At 43.6% G+C, this 23,025-nt stretch overlaps 1 protein-coding gene across 2 annotated transcripts in view; it reads right to left on the bottom strand.

Moving 5' to 3' along the window:
• Positions 1-23,025, bottom strand: part of RRAGD (Ras related GTP binding D) — a 536,051-nt gene that overhangs the window by 274,885 nt on the left and 238,141 nt on the right. For both annotated transcript variants that reach the window (XM_069606500.1, XM_069606499.1), the window contains exon 4: positions 10,673-10,787. In XM_069606500.1, the coding sequence (XP_069462601.1) occupies positions 10,673-10,787 (115 nt within the window). The remainder of the gene's footprint in view (positions 1-10,672; positions 10,788-23,025) is intronic.

Here is a 23,025-nt window from a genome sequence, read left to right as displayed (position 1 = left end):
GAGAAAGAGTGGCTCCTTGAGGGACTCCAAACAGGATAAGGGCCGCTTCTGAGAATGTATCTCCCCAGTGAATTCTTGCCTTCCTGTCACTCAGGAAGGACGCTAGCCAAGCCAATGCTGATGGAGAGCACCCTGCAATTTTATCTAGTGCAGCTTGGAGTAACTGGTGGTCAACCAGATCGAACGCCACGCTGAGGTCCAGCAGCATGAGCAGTCCCGATTTGCCCTCATCTATCAACTCCAGCATATGTGATTGAATACAAATCAATATGTTAAGAACATAGTTATCTGGAAAACATACATTGATGATGTTATTGTATTGAAAGGGTCAAAGGAATGTTTTTGTATATACACTAGCTTTCTCAACAATACATTTGGATTGAGTTTTACTGGGCATTGTGATTCGAACTACAGTAACTTTCTGTACTTGCATATCTACATTAGAGAGAGACGAATAGAAACAACTACATTCCCTAAAAGTACGGAAGTTAATTCAACATTGCATGCTAGTAGCCGTCACAGGGCATCCACATCAACAACAGCCCAAAGGGGGAATTCTACAGAGCACGTAGGAACTGCAGCTCAAATGATGAATATGTCAGAGTGTGAGCTCCTGACAAAGAGGTTTTTGAGGAGGGGATACTCTGCAAAAATAATCAATGATGCAAAAGAAAAAATTAAAGTGATGGACAGATCAAAGATGATAGTATATACACCGAAGGCATGTGGTACTAAATCTCAAGACTACAGTAGTCGCCTTAACATAATCACACAATACTCAGGATTGCCAGACATTACACAGAAAAATGCAAAAACACTGGCATTTACTAGACATGGACAAAGACATCTCACCATACATTGACAGGGGACGACAATTTGTATATACTAGAGCACCAACAATGAGAAATAAATTGTGTCCCTCCTTCTTACCCCAAACAATGTGGCGACTCACTCAGACTGGTGTCCAAAAATCAAAGGTTTCCACAAATGTGGTACTTGCACATACTGACTGACACAATTTTAAGTACAAAGACGGAACTGAAATCCATAGCAAGTGCTTTATAAATTGCAAGACAACTCATGTGGGGTACACAAATATCTGTGTATGCAACAAGGCATACATAGGCAGTACCATCAGACCACTTTGTACATGTATTCGGGAGCATTTGGCCAACCTTGGCAGTCGGGATCCCAAACTGCTGCTATCACTACATTGGCAAGAAAAGCACAAAATGGATAATAGACAGGATATTAGATTAATTGGGCTAATGAGAGTCAAATGCAATAAATGTGGAGGTGACTTCCATTGAAACTACGTCTGATGGAGTCTAGATGCATTTGTCTTTTTAGATGTGCAACAGATGGGCTGAACAAGGAACATGAGATGTATGTGTTTTTTTAAAAAGGTAAGATAATTATGAGATTTACAAACTGAAACGTATCCAATTATATTTGACATAGGCCTTCCATGCATACACTTTGAGGTTGTAACAAACTGTATATTGATATACTTGTACAATCACCATCCAAATGTGCGCTGCACCCGATACAGACCTTAGTTGCGTATATTTTCAACAAATAATTGGAGTATAATTAAATTCCATCGATTAGGAGGTGCTCTGTTCAACAATACCAATTATAGAACCTAATTAGAATTAGGTTTGGTGGAATTCGTTCTAACGTATAGCTAACGTACATCTTTTTTTAGTCTCGAGCAACGTATGATTACTAGGTATTTGAAATGCGTTACCTCATTGATTTCTGGAGTTTGACTGTTAAGACACCAATGTCCCCCGGGCTGAGTTGTGCAAACACCTATTTCGAAGGGATTGTGTCCTCTGACGTATTCCTTATCTTTGATATAATCCATTCCAGCTTGCTGGCCTCGTACATTTTTTCCAGTAGAGGGCGCTGTGCGTCGACATCCCCCAAGTCAGTGTCCCTCGACAGCCTCCGTATCAGCGCCGACGTCATCATGAGTATAAATAGACTTGCGCAGCGTCCGCTGCTCAGTTCCGTTTTTCCACGCTTCGTTTGCCTCGGAAATGTAATGCTCAGTTACATTCTTCATAAAAATCTTATTTCTTCGAAAATCCAAATTTATATCGATGGCATCTTCATCCGAACCAATCGACTCCACGGTCCGGTTTCAAAAAATGTCACGACTGTGGAAAGAAAATGTCTTTAACGGATCCTCACTGGATCTGTTTGTGGTGCCTGGGATCGGAGCATCACTGTTCGGCGTGCGAGGACTGTATGTCCATGACGGCGAAAGCCTTGAAGGAGCGTAAGCGGAAGTTAGAAAGAGGTAAGGCTTTTAACCCCTTCAAAAGTTTCTTCGGCTGAGTCGAGGCATTCATCTCCTCGTCGTCAAAAGAAACATTCCCGATCGAGATCTCAAAGCGGTTCCCATCATTCTTCGAGATCGAGACACTAAGAAGAGGCGTCATAGATCTCCCTCTTCCTCTAGTTCCCCAGAAAGGGTCATCTGCCCCATGAAACACAGCTCTCCGGCTAAGTGGGAGGAATTCTGCAAAAAAAATGTTTAGCGTCTCTGAGAAAGCGGCCTCAACCCCCTCAGAGACGTCCAAAGGTGATACCCTGGGTGAAAGACCCGAAAAAACAAAACGCAGCGAGTCGTTGAACCCGGCGAGTAAAAATACTCGAGAGCGTCATCAACCTTCGACTAAAGGCAATAAGACTGCGTCATCGACGCCGTCGTCCAAGATTCCTTCGACTGACAAATCTGCGTCATTGACACCTTTGTCGAAGGAACTTTTGACGCATAAATCTCTCTAATCGACGCTATCGTCGACCCCGATGAAGGACAAGCCTAGAACTGCCACTACGTCACAGGCACCAGAGATGTCGAAAGCCCCAACCATGACGTTGAGAGTGCCATCGACAATCTTGACACCGCCGAGTAGTATTCCGATCCTCTCAAGTTAATCGAGGCCTTTTCCGATGTTTTCAACGCCCTTTTCAGGATTGTCAAAGCCTACAACCTCCACTTCGACAACCATGTTTTCTCAGGCCGTAACAACAAATTTGGTTCCTTCTCTAGAAATGGGGTTTACTCCATATCCTAAGCCTGATTACTTTAGAGCCTTGTCCTCCATATATGAGGAAGGGGAGGACTGACAATGAGAGACCCTTTGGTCTGCAAAGGACTACAATAACCATTCCAGAGGAATTAATCTCTGAAGAAAATAGGTTAAAAGACCTACAGGAGTCTGTACATGAGGCAAGTGGTATAGAAACATCTCCAGAAATTGGGTTTGCTAGACCAGACCCTGCAGAACATGCCGAGATACCTTCCGGGGCTCTTATGGCTATAATAATTGAATTTATGGGGTGGACTACACCTGCACCTTCTTTTCAGCAAGATGACCTTACTGATATATTAGATAAAGGACTCCAAGAGGATCCTGTTGTCCCTTTTCATGCTGCTCTGCAAAGAAAAAAATCTGCAAATTTGGAGACTCCTGAAGCCTGCAGTAAATAAAAAACTCTGCTAAATACAGAGTATCAGCTTCATATCCTGAATATCTAAGCAAACATCCAACTCCAGAGAGTTTAGTTGTGCAGGCAGCGACTTCATCAAACAGTAAGTCGGCATACCCCACTATTCCACAAGACAGAGATGATAAAAGATTTTACGCCATGCCAAAAAAAGTATTTCCAGCATGTAGTATGGCGCTTAAATCTATCAATGCCACTTGCATGCTAGCAAGATTCAGCCACACACTTTGGGAGTGTGCTTCATCTGCGGCTGTCTCCCAGAAGGGGAAGAACGGGAAGCATTCTTAAACATCATCAGGGATGGAAAGGATGCAATGTGTGAGTCCCTTCAAACAGGCATTGACTCTGCTGACAGTATCAGCAGGGCCATGGCGACGAGTACCACAATCCACAGGTTTGCGGAAGTCTGGGTTTGCTCCAGATGTGCAAGCCAAACTTCTAAATATGCCCTTTGACGGCACTTCTCTATTTGGAAAGAAGGCTGATGACAGCCTGGAGAAATTGCAAACATCCAAAGCAGCAGTGAAATCCCTTAGGGCTGCAATCCGGCAAACTCCAAATCGCCCCACAGGGTGATCCTGGAGGGTTAAGTCCTTTCACTTTTACTCCGCATTCGGAAAAGGCAGAGGACCGCCAACTCAAAGGGGCCAGAGACAATTCACCTGTGGTGGACGGGGCAAAAGTACAAAATCTTCAGCAGCAGGTGCTACTTTACCCTCAGCATCTGCGTCAGCCACTTCTAAACCCCTTTGAGGTCTCCCCTCACAAGAAACCAGTAGAGGACAGGTTAACTCAACATCTGGCAGAATGGCAGGCTATTACGTCAGATGCTTGGGCATTGGAGACAGTTGCCCACGGTTACTGCCTGCCTTTCCTACACACTCCTCAGAGTCATCCACCAGGGAACAACTCTTTGAAGTTTCCAGACCCGCTCCTTATGCAGGAGATTTCAGACCTGCTAAAGAAAGGTGCCATAGAACCGGTACCTGTAGGGGAGAGGAACAAGGGTTGGTATTCACCCTACTTTCTAGCACCAAAGAGGGACGGAGGATTGAGACCCATCTTGGACTTGCGAGAATTGAACAAATTCCTCAGGAAAGACGAGTTCAAGATGGTAACCCTTTCTCAGATCCTTCAGGCCCTCCAGCTTCAGGACTGGTTGGTATCTCTAGACCTTCAGGATGCTTATTTCCATGTGTCAATCCATCTCAAACACAGGAAATACCGGAGGTTCGCAATTGGCAACTCATCAATTTTGAGTTCTGCCATTTGGGCTGACCTCCGCCCAGAGGGTCTTTACCAAGCTAATGGCAGTTGTGGCTGCAAGTCTAAGGAGGGAAGGGATTCACGTCTACCCCTACCTGGACGACTGGTTGATCCGAGCAGTATCCCCGGAACAGGTTCAGATCATTCTAGATTATGTTTGCTACTTCCCTCACACGCTGGGCTTCTCCATCAACTTAAAGAAGTCATAGATGATACCATCACAGAGACCTCAGTTCATTGAAGCAGTCATGGACACATCCCTGGGAAAAGCCTCGCCACCAGAGGTGAGGGCTCAAGATATTCTACAGATGGTCACCAAGTTTCAAAATGCCCAACGTCTTCCAGCCGTCAACTTTTTTTTAATTTGCTCGACCTCATGGCATCCCTCATCTTCCTAGTGCCAGAGGCTCGCCTGAGAATGAGATCCCTCCAGTGGGCACCAAGGACCCAGTGGTCACAATTCTCAGGGAGAATGTCAGATCTCCTACTAATTCCAGACAGAGTAGCTTGAGACCTTCATTGGTGGGCCTGTCAGGAGAACATCTTAAAAGGAGAACAGTTTTGGCAACCATGGCCAGATAGAACAGTCACAGATGCTTCACTCACAGGGCGGGGAGCCCATGCCAACGACTTGACCATCAGCGGTCGTTGGTCTCCATCGGAGTCCAGACTACACATCAGCCTATTGGAGCTGAGAGCGATCAGGCTAGCGCTGAAAGATTTTCTGCCATCAGTACAGGGAATAAATGTCCTGATAATGACGGACACCACGGTGGCCATGCACTACCTCAACAAAAGAGGAGGCCTAGGGTCACTGCCACTGTGCAAAGAGGCAATGCAGCTCTGGTTTTGGGCAATTCAAGAAGGAATCTCTCTATCGGCAGTTTACGTAGCCGGAGAGAAGAACTTGACGGCGGATGTTATGAGCAGGCAGAGCACAGTCTCCCACGAGTGGGAACTAGCTCAGGAAGTCCTTCAAGAGATCTTCGCTCTTTGGGGAACCCCTCAAGTGGATCTGTTTGCCACCAGCATCAACAGGAAGTGCGATCAGTATTGCTCAAGGGAATTTCCCCAGAGAGGAGCTCTAGGGGACGCGTTCGTAGTGGACTAGGATAATCCACTTCTGTACGCATTTCCTCCAGTCCCCGTCATTCCTCAAATGATCAGGAGGTTGAGAAGATTCCGGAAACCCATGATCCTAATTGCCCCAGATTGGGCCAGGAGAACGTGCTACCTGGATCTTCTAGACATGTCCATCTGCCCTCCGATTTTTCTTCCGCAAAGAGAGGATCTTCTCTCGCAGAAAGGAGGTCAGGTTCTCCAACCGGATATCAGAACCCTCAACCTTCACGCCTGGTTTCTGAAAGGTTGAAATACAAGGATTGGGATCTCCCGGATGACGTCATGGAGGTGTTGCTTTCAGCCAGAAGGCCAGCAACAAAGACTTTATGCTGCTGCAGTTGGGACACATTTTGCAGCTGGTGTAGAGAAAAGAATATGGAACCCTTTTCACGTAATACACCGATGGCGTTATCTTTCTTGCATTACTTGGCAAATTCAGGTCTCCAAGTTGGTACGATTAAGGGCTACCTCGCAGCGCTGTCAATATTTAAGCGTACTGCTGAGGAGCCTTCATATTTCAAATTACCCTTAGGTATTCCATTTCTGAATGGATTAACTAACATTTATCCCCCAAAACCTTTTCAAGTTCCATTGTGGAACCTAAACCTAGTCTTAAAGTTTCTGATGGGTACTCCTTTTGAACCACTTAATTCCTGTTCATTAAGGTTTCTCACTCTTAAAACAGTTTTTCTAGTGGCTCTAACCTCTGCCAGAAGAGTGAGCGAATTACAAGCTCTATCTTGCAAACCTCCTCAGACAATCTTTCATAAAGATAAGGTTGTTTTACAAGTGAAGTCCAATTTTCTCCAAAAGGTGGTCTCTGAATTCCACATTACGACTCGAGGGACGTCGACGCGCAGCGCCCTCTACTGGAAAAATGTCTGAGGCCAGCAAGCAGGAATGCATTATTTCAAAGATAAGGAATACGTCGGAGGACCATCCCATCGAAAGAACGTTACCAGTTTGGTAAGTAACTTGTTCACCTGTGCCCAGCGATTTGAACAATAGGATTACAAATAGGATGTATTTGGCAATCATTTATTTGCCCAACACCATCTGTGGGGAAACCTTAATCACTGACTGTACACGCACATTAGAAGCGTACAATACTACAATGGAGTAAGCGTTGTTTTATCTGGGACTACATTTCCCAATTAACTGCGCTTTCCATAACATGACATCACGCCCGTGCACGGCATCCGACAATGTAACAACAACATTGCCGATGGCTACGCCGCGCTATTAGCATGCGGGACGCATCGTGAGGGGAAGCCTTACAGGACAACTCAATCATTGACCAGTAAGTACACAGAGAGGTCTAGCTTCAAATTATTAGAAGGGCAAAGCCATATCTAAGACCCCAGACAATGTCTAACCTAATGCTTTTTTAGATCAGATTCCAATGAGGGAGACGACTTGATTCACAAGAACTTGATAAGCAATTGTAACTCTACGAGTGAATCGGGACAACCTACATAGGTAGGATTGGCTCTTACATTTTCTTAACATATTAACATTCTTGTGGCTAATTTTGTTTAGCAGAGGTCTGGGCATATACAGTCAGATTGCTATGGTATAATGCCATATGCCCATTTACACATTTATTCCTGTCTATTTGATTTGCAGGACAACTTAAAGAACTTGTTGGGCGAGTCCTTAACCGCTTTAGTTAGTCATACCTAACTCGTACAACTACCACTTTAGTTGCACCCCCATAGTGAATGATCTAGAATGGGACATAACCCGCTGCGATTATGCAATAGAATTAATATGGTTGGTAGAAGCACAACTCACCTTGGGCATACTATCCACACTACGTACACATGTAGTACAATTATAAGCACTCTTGAAGGAGCACTGCCAGAGGCAATCTACAGTGCATGGGACTTAAAAGTTTAGATCCAGTTCAATTTCACTTAAATAAAACCATGTGGACCATACCTAACACGTTGCAATTAACCACAATAGCTGCACTAATCATGAAACTGAATGAATAACAATCTTTCTCAATCCATATATTCCTTCTCTTTCTCCCGGACTCTTGCTCTTTTTGGCTATGTACCAATAATTTGCACTTACTTTACGTTATGTACTTTTTTATGCATTATTCTTATCTTTACTTTCATGTTACAATCAACTCTACGAATTATCGAATGTGAACCAAACATTATCACTGTATCCACCATTGTACAATTTGCTTGGAAAATATGTGCACAGCCTTGACAGAAACACTTCGTCGAAACACGTGTTGGCTGTTTTGTGCAATAAGGCTACCAGAAATTAAACACCATAAACATCTTTTCCAGGCTTTGGGATATTAATTCTATGGACAATGGATTTAAGAACGTTGTAGAATTGTATTGGCCGAGCGCGAAGTGCGAATGGTCTCTACAAAATCTATTAATTACTGCACACACCGGCTTCAAGTATAATGTTATATTTTAATGCACTATGAGTATCTCGTACTCTCGTACAAATACGCACCAAGCGTTCGATATTTTCTCATTCAATGACAATTTCTCTGACGTTTTTCTAGATTAGGAAGATGGTCTTGTTAAAGCTTCAGTTTTCTGCAAGTTCCTTAACTGCAACCAGTTGCCACCTCTTCAAAAGAAGCATTTAGACCGGGCAGATACGTGGATTGGACAAATGACAAGCACCCACATTTCCACTGCCAGAAACATTTATTTATTATGTTATTTAATTTTACATTTTTAAAGCGCTCACACAGCCCACGGGCATCGAGGCGCTGTTACAGGAATTTGTTGGGTTTTAGTTGCACAATTGTTTTTTTTTTCGTCCTAAGCGCGTACCCGTGGATCGAACCTGCATTGCTTTGTGTGGTCTTGCTTCCAAGGCACTGCTGCTGAACTATCCTCCCGAGACAACATAGGTGTGTATTTAAAAGTCTACGACTCGTACAACAAAAAATAATGTGTTGGCCACTGGCAAAGATGGTTCTACTTCTCCAACACGCTTTGGTGGCCAAGATGTAAGGAAAATTCAGGTACTGTACTCCAATTCCTATACTGGCTGAAGGTGCTTTGACCAGGGTTGGTCGAATATCATTTTTCAGCACATCACTCCGGTGACCTCTGTGAATCTGCATTAAATAATTCTGTGCAATTTCTCAGGGATTAAGTTATTTTGCAGAGATGTAAACCAGACAGAAGGGGGTGTTGAGGGTCGGAAAGCACATACTACTGAGAATAGGAGCGTGTCCTGCAATACTATACATCGGGCACAAATGGAGAAATGTACAAACAAATGTCCTTTGACCAGATAACATTCCCCTATCCTTCATAACTAATCGGCATTAAAAGCACTGAACCATGCCAGGCATAACCTTGCAGCCTCCTTAGCATAAAGCATCCCTCTGCATAATGGAGGCAAATTATTTTCATTGTTGAAAAAAAAGCCCCCTGGTGCAGGAGGGCAGACACCATTTATGTAAATTAACCTCATCGCATGACTGAAAAGCACCAAATGGCATAACAGAGCAACATCACTGGCATAAGCAAGTACCACCCATGGCATAACTGAACATTAATTGGGTATTTGTGAGCAGCTCCACTGGCATAAAGGAGGAGCACCACTGGCACAACTGAACAAATTTACGGAGATATTCTTTCACAAAAGCGCACGAACAGCCTTTTTCAACTTCAAACAGTATATACATGTTATTTATTGATCATTGTACGGCATTCATGACTGACAATACATACCTTGGTTCTCCTGTTACACTAACATTTGTCAAATGAGCATGATGTGTTTATACCCGCAACACAATATCAGGATAAGAAGTAAAGGTGTATTGGAAGCTGAATCAAAACATTGTTTTTCTTTTACTAAACTATGGAATTAATAAAAAATCGCTCATATTATTTTGACCCATCTCTTTTTCTGGCCAAATATTGACACAACTTGCATTATTGGCAATAAAATGTTATCAATAATCAACATACATACTATAATTTCAATTTATAAAACGTTAATTTCTAAATTACAGTAAAATATCTGAAACAGCATTTAATAAATGTCAGCTTTAACTATTCAGACTAGCGCTGTGATACCTCTGTGTCTGGGCACTACTTACAAATGCAATAAATAAAATAAACAATGCTTTTTTTAATCCACAGTAAGCCCAGATTTCTTTTTAAAAATCTACTTCAAAGACAAGACGACATCCCCCACCCACCAAAAAAAACCTGAAGGAGTATGGCACATTTATATCAAATAAATGAAATTGTTGCTACAGTATGGGGCAGTGTACAGAAAATATTTTGAGGGCTGCTAAGACGACATCCCCCACCCACCAAAAAAAAACCTGAAGGAGTATGGCACATTTATATCAAATAAATGAAATTGTTGCTACAGTATGGGGCAGTGTACAGAAAATATTTTGAGGGCTGCTCTCAGCTCCTAATCGTCAAATTGATCTACGCCATTCTCACATACCACTGCATCTTGGGCAATCGGGACCAGCTTACGCTGATCTTGTTCTTTGGATGTTTTGGCCACTTACGTTGTTTGGGATAGTCCTACTTCATCTCACCAAATAATTCAAAAAGGTTTCTTTCCTAGCTCAAATAAAACTGGCAACAATGTTCAAAAAACGAAAAAAGCCCACTTAACAAGCAAATCAACACTGAGACTGATGATTTTCTGATTGAATTATTTATTGTGTTATAGTGATCATCATTTAGATTTGCAGAATGGCACAGAGCAAGCAATTTAGCACCCCAAACTTAAGATTTCTCACCGAGATGAAGATGTTCAGCAGGTTCTCCAGAGTTGGCAGTTGGGGGATTAACTTCTGAACTACTTTACTGAAAGCTTCAAATATTGAATGGTCATAAATGCTTGTCAGATAAAAGCTGAAACAAAGAAACAATGAGAATAAAAGTTTTTCTAAACATTTAAAAACTCCATTTTCAAAAGACGATTGACATTTAAATGACACGCCAGTCTTTAAGCCATTTGATCTCTGCTACCAGAACATTTGCCCCACCAACTAGCCTGGCAGGGGCCATGACGTCTATTTTTGTATAAGTTCAGGCAAACACCCAACTATTCTCTGACCATTTCTAGAATCAGCAAGAGCTCCTTCATTTCTCTGGCAAGGGTCTGAACGGTCAAAAGGCAAGAAGTACAAAACAGCAGGGGAGAAATGGGACATCCTCATGCGACACATCGAGGCATGGTTATTTCACATTGTTAACATAAATGCATGCTCTAGGTTTGGAGTACAGGGTCATTGCCAGGTTTATGCAATTGTTCAAATTAATGATCTTCTCAAACTAGTCCTCTAAAGCAATGCAGGAAACAATTAAGAGCAAGAAAGACCATTCTTTTGGAAAGAAAAGCTACAAGCATAGGTGAACGCGAGTGATCTCCACTTAAGATCTCATGGGAGGGCGTGGTGTGGCTAAACAGATCAAGAAGAAGTTTGCCTTCATGGTTTTATAAACACTATGGGCCTCATTACAACTCAGGCGTTAAGGGTTAACGCCACCGTTAACCCTTAACGCCTGATTCTGATTTTAACGCCTGCTTTTAGCAGGCGTTAAAATCCATGGCGCTAACCTGCCATGGTGCTAATTACGCCGCCGTAATTTACGGCGGCGTAATTAGCGCCTTCCCCACTCCCATAATTTCCCATATGGGGCAAAAATGGGAAATGGGGAAGGGAAAATGGGAAATGGGGATTTACCGCCCCACTCACCTTGGAATGGGGCGGTAAATCCGCCATCCACCATGGTGTAAACGGAGTTTACACCATGGTGGTAAAGTTGGTGCACTTAGCACCAAGGTTGTAATGAGGCCCTATGTCCTCTCTTCCTTTTCTATCCACATTGTACAGGGAAATACAGAGCAGTCTATGATAGTTCTTGTGGTGGGGGGTGGGGGGTGGAGAGTAGGGGTGGGAGCGGGTTGTATGGGTGCTAAGGGGGCTAGCAATGTAATATACAGATTGAATACATCGAGAGATAAGGCTGTAACTGTCCTTCCATTTTTGTACAAAAAACCAAAGCTTTTATGCTAAAGCAGCAGAGGCAGTACTTCTAAACCTCGATTTGCTGGATAACCCTGCCTGGGGCAACAAATGATGCTCCCCTTTACTATGGACACTGTTCACTCTGGGCCTACACCTCCGTGTCTTCAAACACGCCAGAACATTCTTTAAAAGATTTGATCATATCAGTTAAAGGAATAGTGCGCTCAAAAATGTTAAAAGATGGGCAGTAATACAAAATATATAATAAAACATCTTTTAAATGAAAGTTCCTATGTAAGATTTTACACAAATAATGTTTAAACCCATTTAAAATCAAACACTAGGAGGCGTCCATTTTGTGAAATGGACGAGCCTCCTGTGCTTGTGTTAATCTCTGCCCTTGCGGCACTAATGAAACAAAAGCCACCTGCAGGTAGCTTTTATTACAGCGGCAGCTTTTGCTTCATTAGTCAGACGCAGAGAGCAGCGAATGCAGGCAGGAAGTCTGCTGCCTGGTAAGTGATTATTTTTTTACTTTTTCTATTAAAAGCACCACAATCATAAAAACAACTGTGGTGTATTTATGATTGCAGTGGTTTTCTTTCCATGTTTACTGGGCTGGAGAAGCCTGGGAAACTTAGAAAACCGCTGCAATCATAAATACAATTGTGTTGTATTTATGAATGCAGCAGCTTTTATTTTGAGTCTCCCGGGTCCCTCGGGGTCAGTGGAGCCCGAGAGACAAAGCAAAAGCCACTGCAATTATAAATACGTTGTTTTTATGATTTCCATTGTTTTCTAACCACAGCAATCATAAATACAACAACGTTGCATTTATAAAAGCACTTCTCTGCTCTACAGGCCTCACTAATGAAGCAAAAGCCTCCACTGTAATAATAGCTACCAGCAGGTGGCTTTTGTTTCATTAGTGCGGCAAGGGCAGAGATTAACTCCAGCACAGGAGGCTCGTCCACTTCACAAAATGGACGCCTCCTAGTGCTTGATTTTAAACGGGTTTAAACATTATTTGTGGAAAAGTCTACATAGGAACTTTCATTTACAAAATATTTATTATATATTTTGTATTATTGCCCATCTTTAAAGCTCATAACATTTTTGAGCGCACTATTCCTTTAAAAGTGTAAATAGAAGTCTGTAATTATTTTAAACAAAACGTTCATAATCATGTCAACAACTTAAAAACTGGAAGCCCTGGCAAGTAGGTGGCATACTTAAATTAGACTGTTATGCTGGTTGTGGAAAGAGTAGCCTTTTAGGGAGCTACAACACCATGCCCCCCATTTGCATTGAATGAGAAATGCATACTTGGGGGAGAGGAAATGCAGCTCCTATATGAAAGTTTGGAAAAGGCATGCAAGGAAGAAACTGGCACAATAACCAACATAGGAGACAAGGTCACAAATATGGCATAACATTCAGTTGCCGAGATCGGTAACAATTAATCAATCGCTATGTTTTATCTACAAAAGGCTGGGTGGGACAGGTACTACAGTCAATGAAAACGGATGTTATAATAGTCAATGCACTGATGAGATCTTATTTGTTTTTTAGGTTGCTAAGTGCGACCCGGGATTCGAACCAGTGTTGCTCTGCGTCTTGCTTTCAAGACGAGCGAGTTGCCACTGAGCTATACTACCCGTCATAAATGCACTGGAGAATATAGACCAGTCATACCTTTAGAGGTAAAGGTCTGGCTAATGTTTCCATCCCTGTAATAAGAGCTCATTTGCGACAGGTCACAGTGAGCAGGCATTTTTGCAAACCGCTACAGAACGGTGAAATCTGTCACATGCAGGTCTTGCACTTTATGGGCAGCAAGGAGGTGAACTTCCATTGATACCCACTTTGCAAATGCAAAATGGGTGCGTCTGGAGGACTGGGAAATGACCAGGCAATGCAAATGAGGGACAGGTACAAACACTAATGGAGCATCCTGATTTAGACATAAAATGCAAGTCACTTGCTCCTGTAGCCATCTGCCAATGTTGAGTTTGGACCCCTGAAAAATCGGAGACAAGTTAAACTTTCCATGTTCATTTTGACTTCGCAAGTTATTAGAGAGATGCCTACTTAGCCACTTCCCGTTAGATTCTTGCATTTTTGCATACATGGACAGTGATAACATTTGAAAGGAGGGGGCATCACTGGAAGAGATGCTAAATTGCTATTGGGAGACACATGAGTTACTCTTTGATATAGTTTTACACTGTGATTACATGGCCTTCACAAATGCAAAGACTGGCAGGGTTTCCATTGTCTTTCACAGGCCTGCACAAGAACCATGGCCGGGAGTAGCCTGTGCGCTGAACTGCCATATACATCCCTATAAAAAAAAACATTTGGGAGACCTTGCATGACGTCATGGCATTTATTTCCCTGAATGGGCGCTGGAAAAAAGACCCGAGCAGGAAAACACGTCTATTCACCACTCCCTCTGCCTGACTCGGGCTAAGGTTAGAAGGCAGATTCTGCCACTGGCCCGATTCAGAGTTGGTAGGGGTGAAGGTAGATGCTAGACCCCTGACCTGTGCAGCACAATCAGTGCCTGGACGGTGCCTTTTGCAGAAGATGTCACCGAAGGGGTTAGGTGGGGGAAGAAAGAAAGAAAGAAAGCAAGAAAGCAAGCAAGCAAGCAAGCAAGCAAGCAAGAAAGAGAGAGATTTAATGAGGGAGGGGCTTAGGGAGGTTGTGGAGATTGGCTGGCCCGGGACGCTGTGGTTGAGGAGGGATGGGGGTAAATTGGTAAATTCCAGCATGGTCAGGTTTTCTTAATGTGGTATGCCATTGCCAATATTACTGGCATTATGGGTAAAGACGATAAGAGTGGGATTACCTGGGGTAACTGGCCTATTGTTTGCAGAGCCGGCATGGGCATATTTTCAGACAGAGACCTGGTAATAATATTGGCAACAGGGGCAAAAAACAACATAAGCATTCTTATGTGGGGGATGTGGGGGTACTGGCCTATAGTGGCAGTCTTCATTGGCATGTTTTCATAGCTTACCAATACTCACTGGCACTATGGGAAAAACCGACAGGGATATTACCCTATATTGGCACAACTAGAATATCCATTTTCTTACAATTGCATTACTGGCATGAGTAAAGCCAACATGAGCAAGTGCTTATGTGGGAATACCGGTATATAGTGGCACAGTCAGCATGAACACGCCCTCTTACACTAGCAGCATACTGGGATATATTGTGTACAAAGGCATCACAAAAATGTTTAGGGATTGATGGTGTGTATTGTTGGTAACCTATCATCGGTTATATTAATGCATTACCCTACAAAACCAAGTGTAAATTGTATAGCTTGGTAAACAATATTTCAAAAAGTGTGCTTTAAAATGAATTTAAATGTATTATTTTAAACAATTTCTAGGGAAGGGGAACCTCCCAAAACACCTGGTTTAGTTCGGGCTCCATTGCTGCGCTGAGTCGCTTGCACAAATTCATGGGAAATACTTAGGCCCGTACAATGAAACAAATTGGCCCGTCATCACTACCTCACAACCTGTTGCAATTTGCCATTCTCTTTCCCGGTTATAAGAAGTCAGTCAAAAGGTTATCTAAATCCCTGTAGAACTTTGGTCGAAGAGTCAGTCGGGTCATGCTAACGAAATGGGATGTATACAGAGAGAGATCATCTTGGTCCAGTCCAATCTCCCCCACCAAGATAGTAAAAGGTGCCCAACTAAATGTTGATCAACTTTTATAAATCTCTTTTCCATGATTAATGTCAACATTTTATGCAAGGGGCTAGTTACGCGAATGTCTAAATATCTAGATGAATTAGAGACCCATATCTGCTATTAAAGAGAATGGAATGACTTCTGCTTGTCATGGTTTCATTTGTAGGTGGCCAACTTAGATTGTGTTCAAACTATTCCCAGACTTTTTGGAAAAGATCACTTTGGCTCAGACGCCATCAATAAAACTTCATCTACATAGGCAACAACTTTATATTTATTTGATTCAACAGAAACACTTTATACTATACACGCCTTGTTAGTAATAAGAATACCCAGGACTAGGACGAACAGTATTAAGTTAAAAATGATTGAAGACTGGCATCGGCACTTGCTCTTGACAAATATACAAGCTCTAGGTTGGCTGCACAACACTTTAAACATAAAAAATAGTAGAAGGAGCCCCATTTTGGCTCATGTTACATTTTTAAATGTGGACACTCCACCTCTTTCTGGTCCTAGTCTTGCCGCTTTTGATGTGCTTAGATATAAATATACATTTGCTATTAAAAAAAGTTTGATTTTATATCAAATGTATATTTTTATAGGAGTGTTTTCTCATTTATATTAGTTTTGATAAAAGTAAATATGCATTTTATATAAAATCAAATAAAGATGGGAGCAGCACTCAACGATGTTGCTCGGTCGAGCACAGAGAGTGAAATGAACTCTGAAGACAGAGACTGTGAATCTGGGGCTTTGCAGAGTGAAGCATTGCAGATGTTACAGAGGGGTTCTACTCGGGGTGATAGGATGCAGATATATATTTTATATCAAATTGATGAGCCCCCAAAGTTTTTGATAGCAATTGTACTGAACCCCAATAATTTTTATAGAAACGTTTTGGAAAGCGAAAAATTATAACAAACATTTTGGATATGTTTTTAAAACAAAAATGTATATATAAAAAAGTAAATTTTTATATATACATTTATATCAAAATCAATATATAAAAATCATATTTGTGGCTATGAAAGTGTATATAAAATATTTAAATTAATATTTTTTGATATAGCAATGTCTTCATATAATATATTCCTTTACATTCTTTACATAAAATTCCCCAGAAATATTACCAAAAATGTTTGATATCAATGTTGTATAATAAATTATACCAATGTTATATGAACTGGCTTTGATACAGTGTAAATAATGAAAAGCAGTTTACTTTATAAGCAAATTGTGCTTCCTAGAGCCCATACAAAAGTCAAACTATTGTTTCTAAGGGGTCTACAGCATCTCATGCACGGCATACATGTGTCCATCTGCGACCCACCAAGGAGCTGTGAATCAACACTTCTAGGGAGGTGTATATCTACAAGGCCTGGGTAATCCTAAAAATGTGCTGACAGCAAAAAGCACAGGTGGGATTTATATTTAGCTCGCCTGAATACAGGGTGTTTGTGCCATCTGTATAAACAAAAGCCATCCATGTACATACATGTTTACCAACTAAAGCCAAAGGTAGTTAGCAAGTGTATTTTTAACTTATGACTTGAGGCTGACACAGGAAACAGTTGCAGGCTGAAGTTAATTTTATATGTTGCAATAAGGCTACAGGGAGCTAACTATTTACAAGCTACAGTGGGTTACACTCGCTAATTCTTGCAGAGTATGCAGGAAATAGAATTCTGTGCTTCTGTTGATAAGATAAATGGCATTGGTCCCAGGAAGCATCTGCAGGGGTTAGGTCATTTTTAGATGTTGCTATAACACATAGGAAGCCACATGCATGAAATAGAATGCTGCATTTATTTGATAGAAACCCATTTCTGCAAACTAAACAGAAATACATAAATCTGTGCATTGTTGCTAATGAAACAACATTGAGCTTTCACCCCTTAAAAGGGGTCTCCGACTCCAGCACGCAGTACTGTCGACCACAGTGTCAGAATCCTAAATTAACGCACCCCTGCAGACAATAGCTAATTGACCTGGGACACTTGATTGCAAGTCTACAGGGTGCCTTCCTTCTCAGCTGGATTTGATCATGGGTCTGTGGACACTGGGGGAACCCTTGCAGAGCCTTTTAATTGGTAGCTAGGCCTGCTATTTATTCAGAGTATAATTTCAACAACAGCAAAAAGGAGTGTTTGGGGGTATTCCAAAACTTTAATGTATTGTTTTTGTATTTTCTAACCTTTCTGACTCATGCCATGAGACAGGCTGTGTATTTCAACTAAACGGCTGTGTGCTTTTAACCCCTTAAGTGCCAAGGACAAGATAACTCACCCTTGACATTACATCCATAGTGCCAACGACGAGATAGCTTGTCCTTTTTGGCACCTTGTTTTGTGTGATCCCTGCAAAGCAGGGATCACACAAAATTGTAATCCAACCCCCGGGCTATGTGAGGGGGAGGTCCCCCTCACTGCCAGAGGGCTGGATTACCTTCAGTTTCACGTCGGCGTGCGTAAAGCACGCTGACGTGAAAGTGAAAGTAATTTTCAAGGCAGCAGCCATTTCGGGCTGCTGAGGTGAAAACACAAGGTGAGTCTTAACCTTGCTCCCCCTCGATCTCCGGCTGTATTTTAAGTCGGAGATCGAGGGAGGTGTCGTTGGAAAGGGGAAATTCTCCCCTTTCCAACGACTCCTTTTGTGAAAGCATTTCTGGGCGTGGAGAGGGCGCAGAGCGCTCTATCCACGCCCAGCAATGCTCACTAGACACCAGGGATCTGTTTGAGAGGTGGGGGAGGTGGGAGCTGCTTACAGTAAGCAGCCCTCTCCCCCCCCAATCTCCAAAGCATGGGGGCACATATATGTAGAGCCCTGGGGGCAGATGGCTTATCATCTGCCCCCAGGGAAGGGGGCAAATTGAAAAATAAAAAATTAAAATGGAATGGGGATGTGGGGTGGGGGTGTCACTAAGCACCAGGGATTTTTTTTTACTAATGAAAGGGTGGTGGCCCTCCCCCTCCCACACCAAGTGGAAAGGGGGGCACCCCTTGTAGCCCTCCCTGGGGGCAGAGTTCTGCCTCCAGGCAGGAGTACATGAGGCGGCCCCCCATCTAATTGGAGGGGGGGCCATCATGAATAAGTGTGCAGGCCCCCAAAGGATGGGGCCTGCAGGTTAGGCCCCCCTGGGGGCAGATGGCTGATCATCTGCCCCCAGGGAAGGGGGCAAAATAAAAAAATGAAAAAGGGCACTTTGGGTTGGAATGGGGGCCACTACCTAATAGGGATTTATTTTAGGAAAAGGGTGGTGGCCCTCTCCCCAAGGGGAAATGGGGGCACCCCTATAGCCCTACCTGGGGGCAGATATCTTCTCCTAGGAAGGGGCATCTGACCCCAGGGAGGGCTGCATGAGATTTCCCCCCCCTGGATTTGGTGTGGTGGAGAGGGTCACCCCCATTACATTAGAAAATTACCTGGCGGTTTAGGGTGCCCCTCAGCCCGCCCTAAAGTGCAGCCTGCCATTTTCAATTTTTTTCTTTGTTTACCAAACATGCCTTGGCGCAGAGGGGCACATTGTTGTGCCAATCTGGCCCCGGGGTGCCCAATCCTTACTGCCACATCCACTGGGGGGCCTGTCCCACAATATATGGGGGCCCTCTCCCCCCCTCACCCCAAATGGGTGGCGCCATTTGGGGTGGAGGGGGGAGAGGGCCAGATTGGTACACCAATGTGCTCCTCTGCGCCAAGGGGAGTTGGGTTACCAAAGGAAAAATAACTATGGATTCAGCCCCAACAAGTATTGACCAAAATTGGTCACTGGCCATTATAAAGAAACGCCCTGGAGGGGAGCGGCTGTACGCCTGCTGTCTATATGGCAGAGGAGAGGCACAGAGAACCCAAGCCAAGATTCTCTATAAGGTAGCTATAGTCGAGCAATCAAGGCCTAGCTTCTCAGGAGGTGATGCGGTCTGGTTCTTAAGTACAGTGTAGCCCCCAAACACCCACAATGGAATGACCACACAGTGCGTTAGTTAAAACACAGTCTTTCTATAAATAAAGTTCAATGTTATATACACTATCACGATAATACACTTTGTGCTCCGACAATTCTAAAATGGTAAATATATACAGTTCTAGGTGGTATCCCGGTTACTCCGATTCCATTAAAATGCATCAACTGTACTCAGTTCAAATAGCACACAAATCAACACAGTAAAACGATATCAAGGAAGACAAGTTGGTTAGACAATTTGCAGAATACTGACCCCTTCCAGTAGGCACAGTTCTGTATGAGGATCACCTCCACCTGGGCAACCTGTAAATGAAGATGCACTACAAGCCAAGTCCATATATTGTCTACTACAGTCTTATCTTCTTCTATAGTTCTGTAACCCACTGTACCTTGCGTTGTAGAGTTCTTCGGCGTGGAATAGACGGGTCCTTCTTGAGTGGACTCCCTTTCAAGCGGGAGCCAAAGGTTGTCGAACTTCCGAGATGACGAAAGGGTGAACGTTGTCGTTGAGGCAGCAACTTCGGTCCTTCCGGTGCTGGTAGAGGAGTGATCAAAAACATCCTGCAATAGGGGAGGCTTGTGGTGCACCTCGACGACGACGGTTCGTTTTGCCGCAAAGAGTTAGTGAAGAACTTTGGCCAAGCAAGGGCATCGAGTCGTCTGCATTTCGTCATCGGCGAATGGGACGTGACCGCGGCTGGCTTCAGTAGCTTGGTCAGCGTCTCTGACTGAGGTCTTCGGGTGGTGAGAAACCCACCGGCGGATTCTACTAAGTCGTCGGCGGCCTTGGCTTTCTCCGGCAGGACGAAAGCGGTCGACGATGAACAAGTGGGTCCTTGGATCAAATGTTCTTGGGCAAAGGGAGCACGGCGGCTCCAGTCGGCGACAGCGGTGGTCGACGGCTGTCCGGTGCTTTTCTTGTTCTCCTCGGTGGTCCCCTTCTCCGGTCGGCAGCCTTTCGTTGGTCTTTCTACCAGGGTGCTTTGGCAAAGATCAGCTGGTGCATGATGGTGCCTCGTAGCTCAGGAAGAAGTCTCCTTACAAGGTCCTCTCTTGGATCAGTTCTTGAAGACACAGCAGCTTTCAGATTACACGGAAGGGACCAGCAGTTCACCTTCTTCCGGCTCGTCTTTGAGAATAAGCATCAAGTATCAACTTCAGCTTCTGAACGATTTCTAGCAGTGAGAGGCCCCCAGATCTACTGTTGATCTCCCATTCATTCTGCTGGATCACACTCAGGCCACCAATGAATCAATCAATCAAAAGGGCATTCAGGCAGTCAGTCAGCCAATCAGGCGCACGGTGCATTCATGCCATTCTTCTCCATCCAGACACTCAACACAGAATGTAGATTCGGACAAGCACTCTGTCATTCAGCACTACACACTGCATTCATATCAGTTTCGGGCAGGGCTGTCTCAGTCATTGTGTCAAACACCAGATACTAGACACCCATAACACAGAATGCGTATTCGTCACACACTCCATTCACCCAGCGGGTGTACCCACAACATACAGTCATTGGGAAGGCTCCAGCCAGTCTGGTCGGCACTTCCCCCACACTACCATATATGGAACTTCCACCCAACATCAAGTCAGGGGGAAGAGACAGAGGCCTTCCCGGGACTTCAGGAAAACCAAGGTAACAGGCGATGGAAGGCAAGAGGCCATGGGGGCCATCTTGTCTCCATCAGGAATCTACTGATTCCAATGATAGGGCCTGGGCATCCCAAAATAGAAAACGCTCAGGGCACCTGTCAATTCAGCACAGAGCTGCCACCAGCCCGTACCCTGCTCTGTGGGCAACACACAGGTGCCCAAAAACATACTCTAGGAGTACAGGGCCATACTCCCACCCATGGGTGCCATAAGGGTATCCCAAGGGTCTGTTCACCATACCAAATACAGGAAGAGTTTCACCGCCAGGAGTCCCACATGAACTCCTGCGCAGAAAACAAGTTAGAACACATGATAAAAAGCAATAAAGGACAAGGATTCAGAGGCCCTCTCCCTCCGATGCATTTCCAGCATCACAGCCATGTCCTCAATATGCAATACAATGTCAATGTAGCCTTTTCAATAGTAGTCTTTTAGGATCGTAAAATCTGTCAATATGTGTCGACTAGTCTCTACTACCTTACAACCAAGACGACCAAGCTATCCTCAGCTTTAGCTTCATAGAGCACATCTTAACTATGAGGTTCCTTGCGAAAGCTTTGATGGGAAAATTCAGTGTATCTTTGCTTTGAATGAGGAATGTCAATAGATCGTGCCCTGTCCCACAGTTGTGCCTTCATTTTAATTTTCTTTTTGAAGTGTGGGTCCGTTTAAAAATATCCAGTTCGAAATCCAATTTGTCAAGATATTTGTGAGTGGTCACTTTCAGCTTGTGTGAAGGCGTTTTGTTTTTTATTGTACCCATATTCTTTCCCAAGAGCCTAAATAGTTGGTTCGAATTTTGATTTGTTTGCAGAAGCTTCGAGTATAATAGGAAACTCTGTCCTTGTCATGAGGCCTTCAGTGACATCTGCCCGTATTCCAAGCGAAGTGCCTCGAACGGGGTGGAATTTGTGAGGTTCGTGAACGTGCATAGGACCTTTGCTTTGAGTCGGTCGAGCCACTTTACCTGGATATCGGACAGAGCACCAAGGCATACAGTATCCCGGTTATTATGGCTGTATGGTAGATTTCAAGCAGACCCTGTATGTTACAGCCGCCATGATGGATTAACGCAATGGCGAGCTGCCAGCCATTTCCTCCAGATTTTAGCAGTATAACAGCCATCATAGTAGCTAGGAGAGGGGTTAACTTTAATGGGGAAGCCCAGCTAAATGCATTCATCCACGTTCTCTAACAATCGGTCCTTTAGTTTCCAGTAAACAAGAATTGTGGATTCGCAACTGGATACCTGTGCGCTATTTATCACTTATTGGATTTAAAAGAAATGAAGTACAAGGAGAGGTGTGAGCAGCAGTCCAGCTACCGCCAACCTATCCACACAGGTTGGTATTAATGTAATGATTAAGTGAGGAGAGGGGTGGAATTGCACTTTACACCATTGAAATAAACAGCTGCAGTCAAAGTACAGTATTTTAATAAGATAAGAAACAGCTAAACACCTTTGTTTCTCTTGGTGGAGCTCTTTTTCCCCCAGCACTTGGTTTTTGAATGTTAATGACCATGGCGTTGCTGTCAGCGTAGGCGACCAGCGCGTCCAATGACTGCTGAAGGCCAATTGGGGTCTGGTCGAACAGGATATCATCCACATAAGAGCGCCATGGTACTTGTGTCCCATTTATCTCAAGTGAAAAATTGTGAATGGAGTGGAAAATTGAGGCAAGTTTGCCATGTATAGATTATAGAGGATGGGTGCAAGGACACACCCTTGTTTCAGGCCATGGTCAGTATTCCCGTATTTTGTTTGTAAGCCAGTTTGA

This window comes from Ambystoma mexicanum, chromosome 4p, assembly GCF_040938575.1.
Source record: "Ambystoma mexicanum isolate Mex_15411 chromosome 4p, UKY_AmexF1_1, whole genome shotgun sequence".
NCBI classification, from domain to species: domain Eukaryota; kingdom Metazoa; phylum Chordata; class Amphibia; order Caudata; family Ambystomatidae; genus Ambystoma; species Ambystoma mexicanum.
Note: the sequence above shows the minus strand (reverse complement) of the source record. Positions and strands in the feature narration are given on the sequence as shown.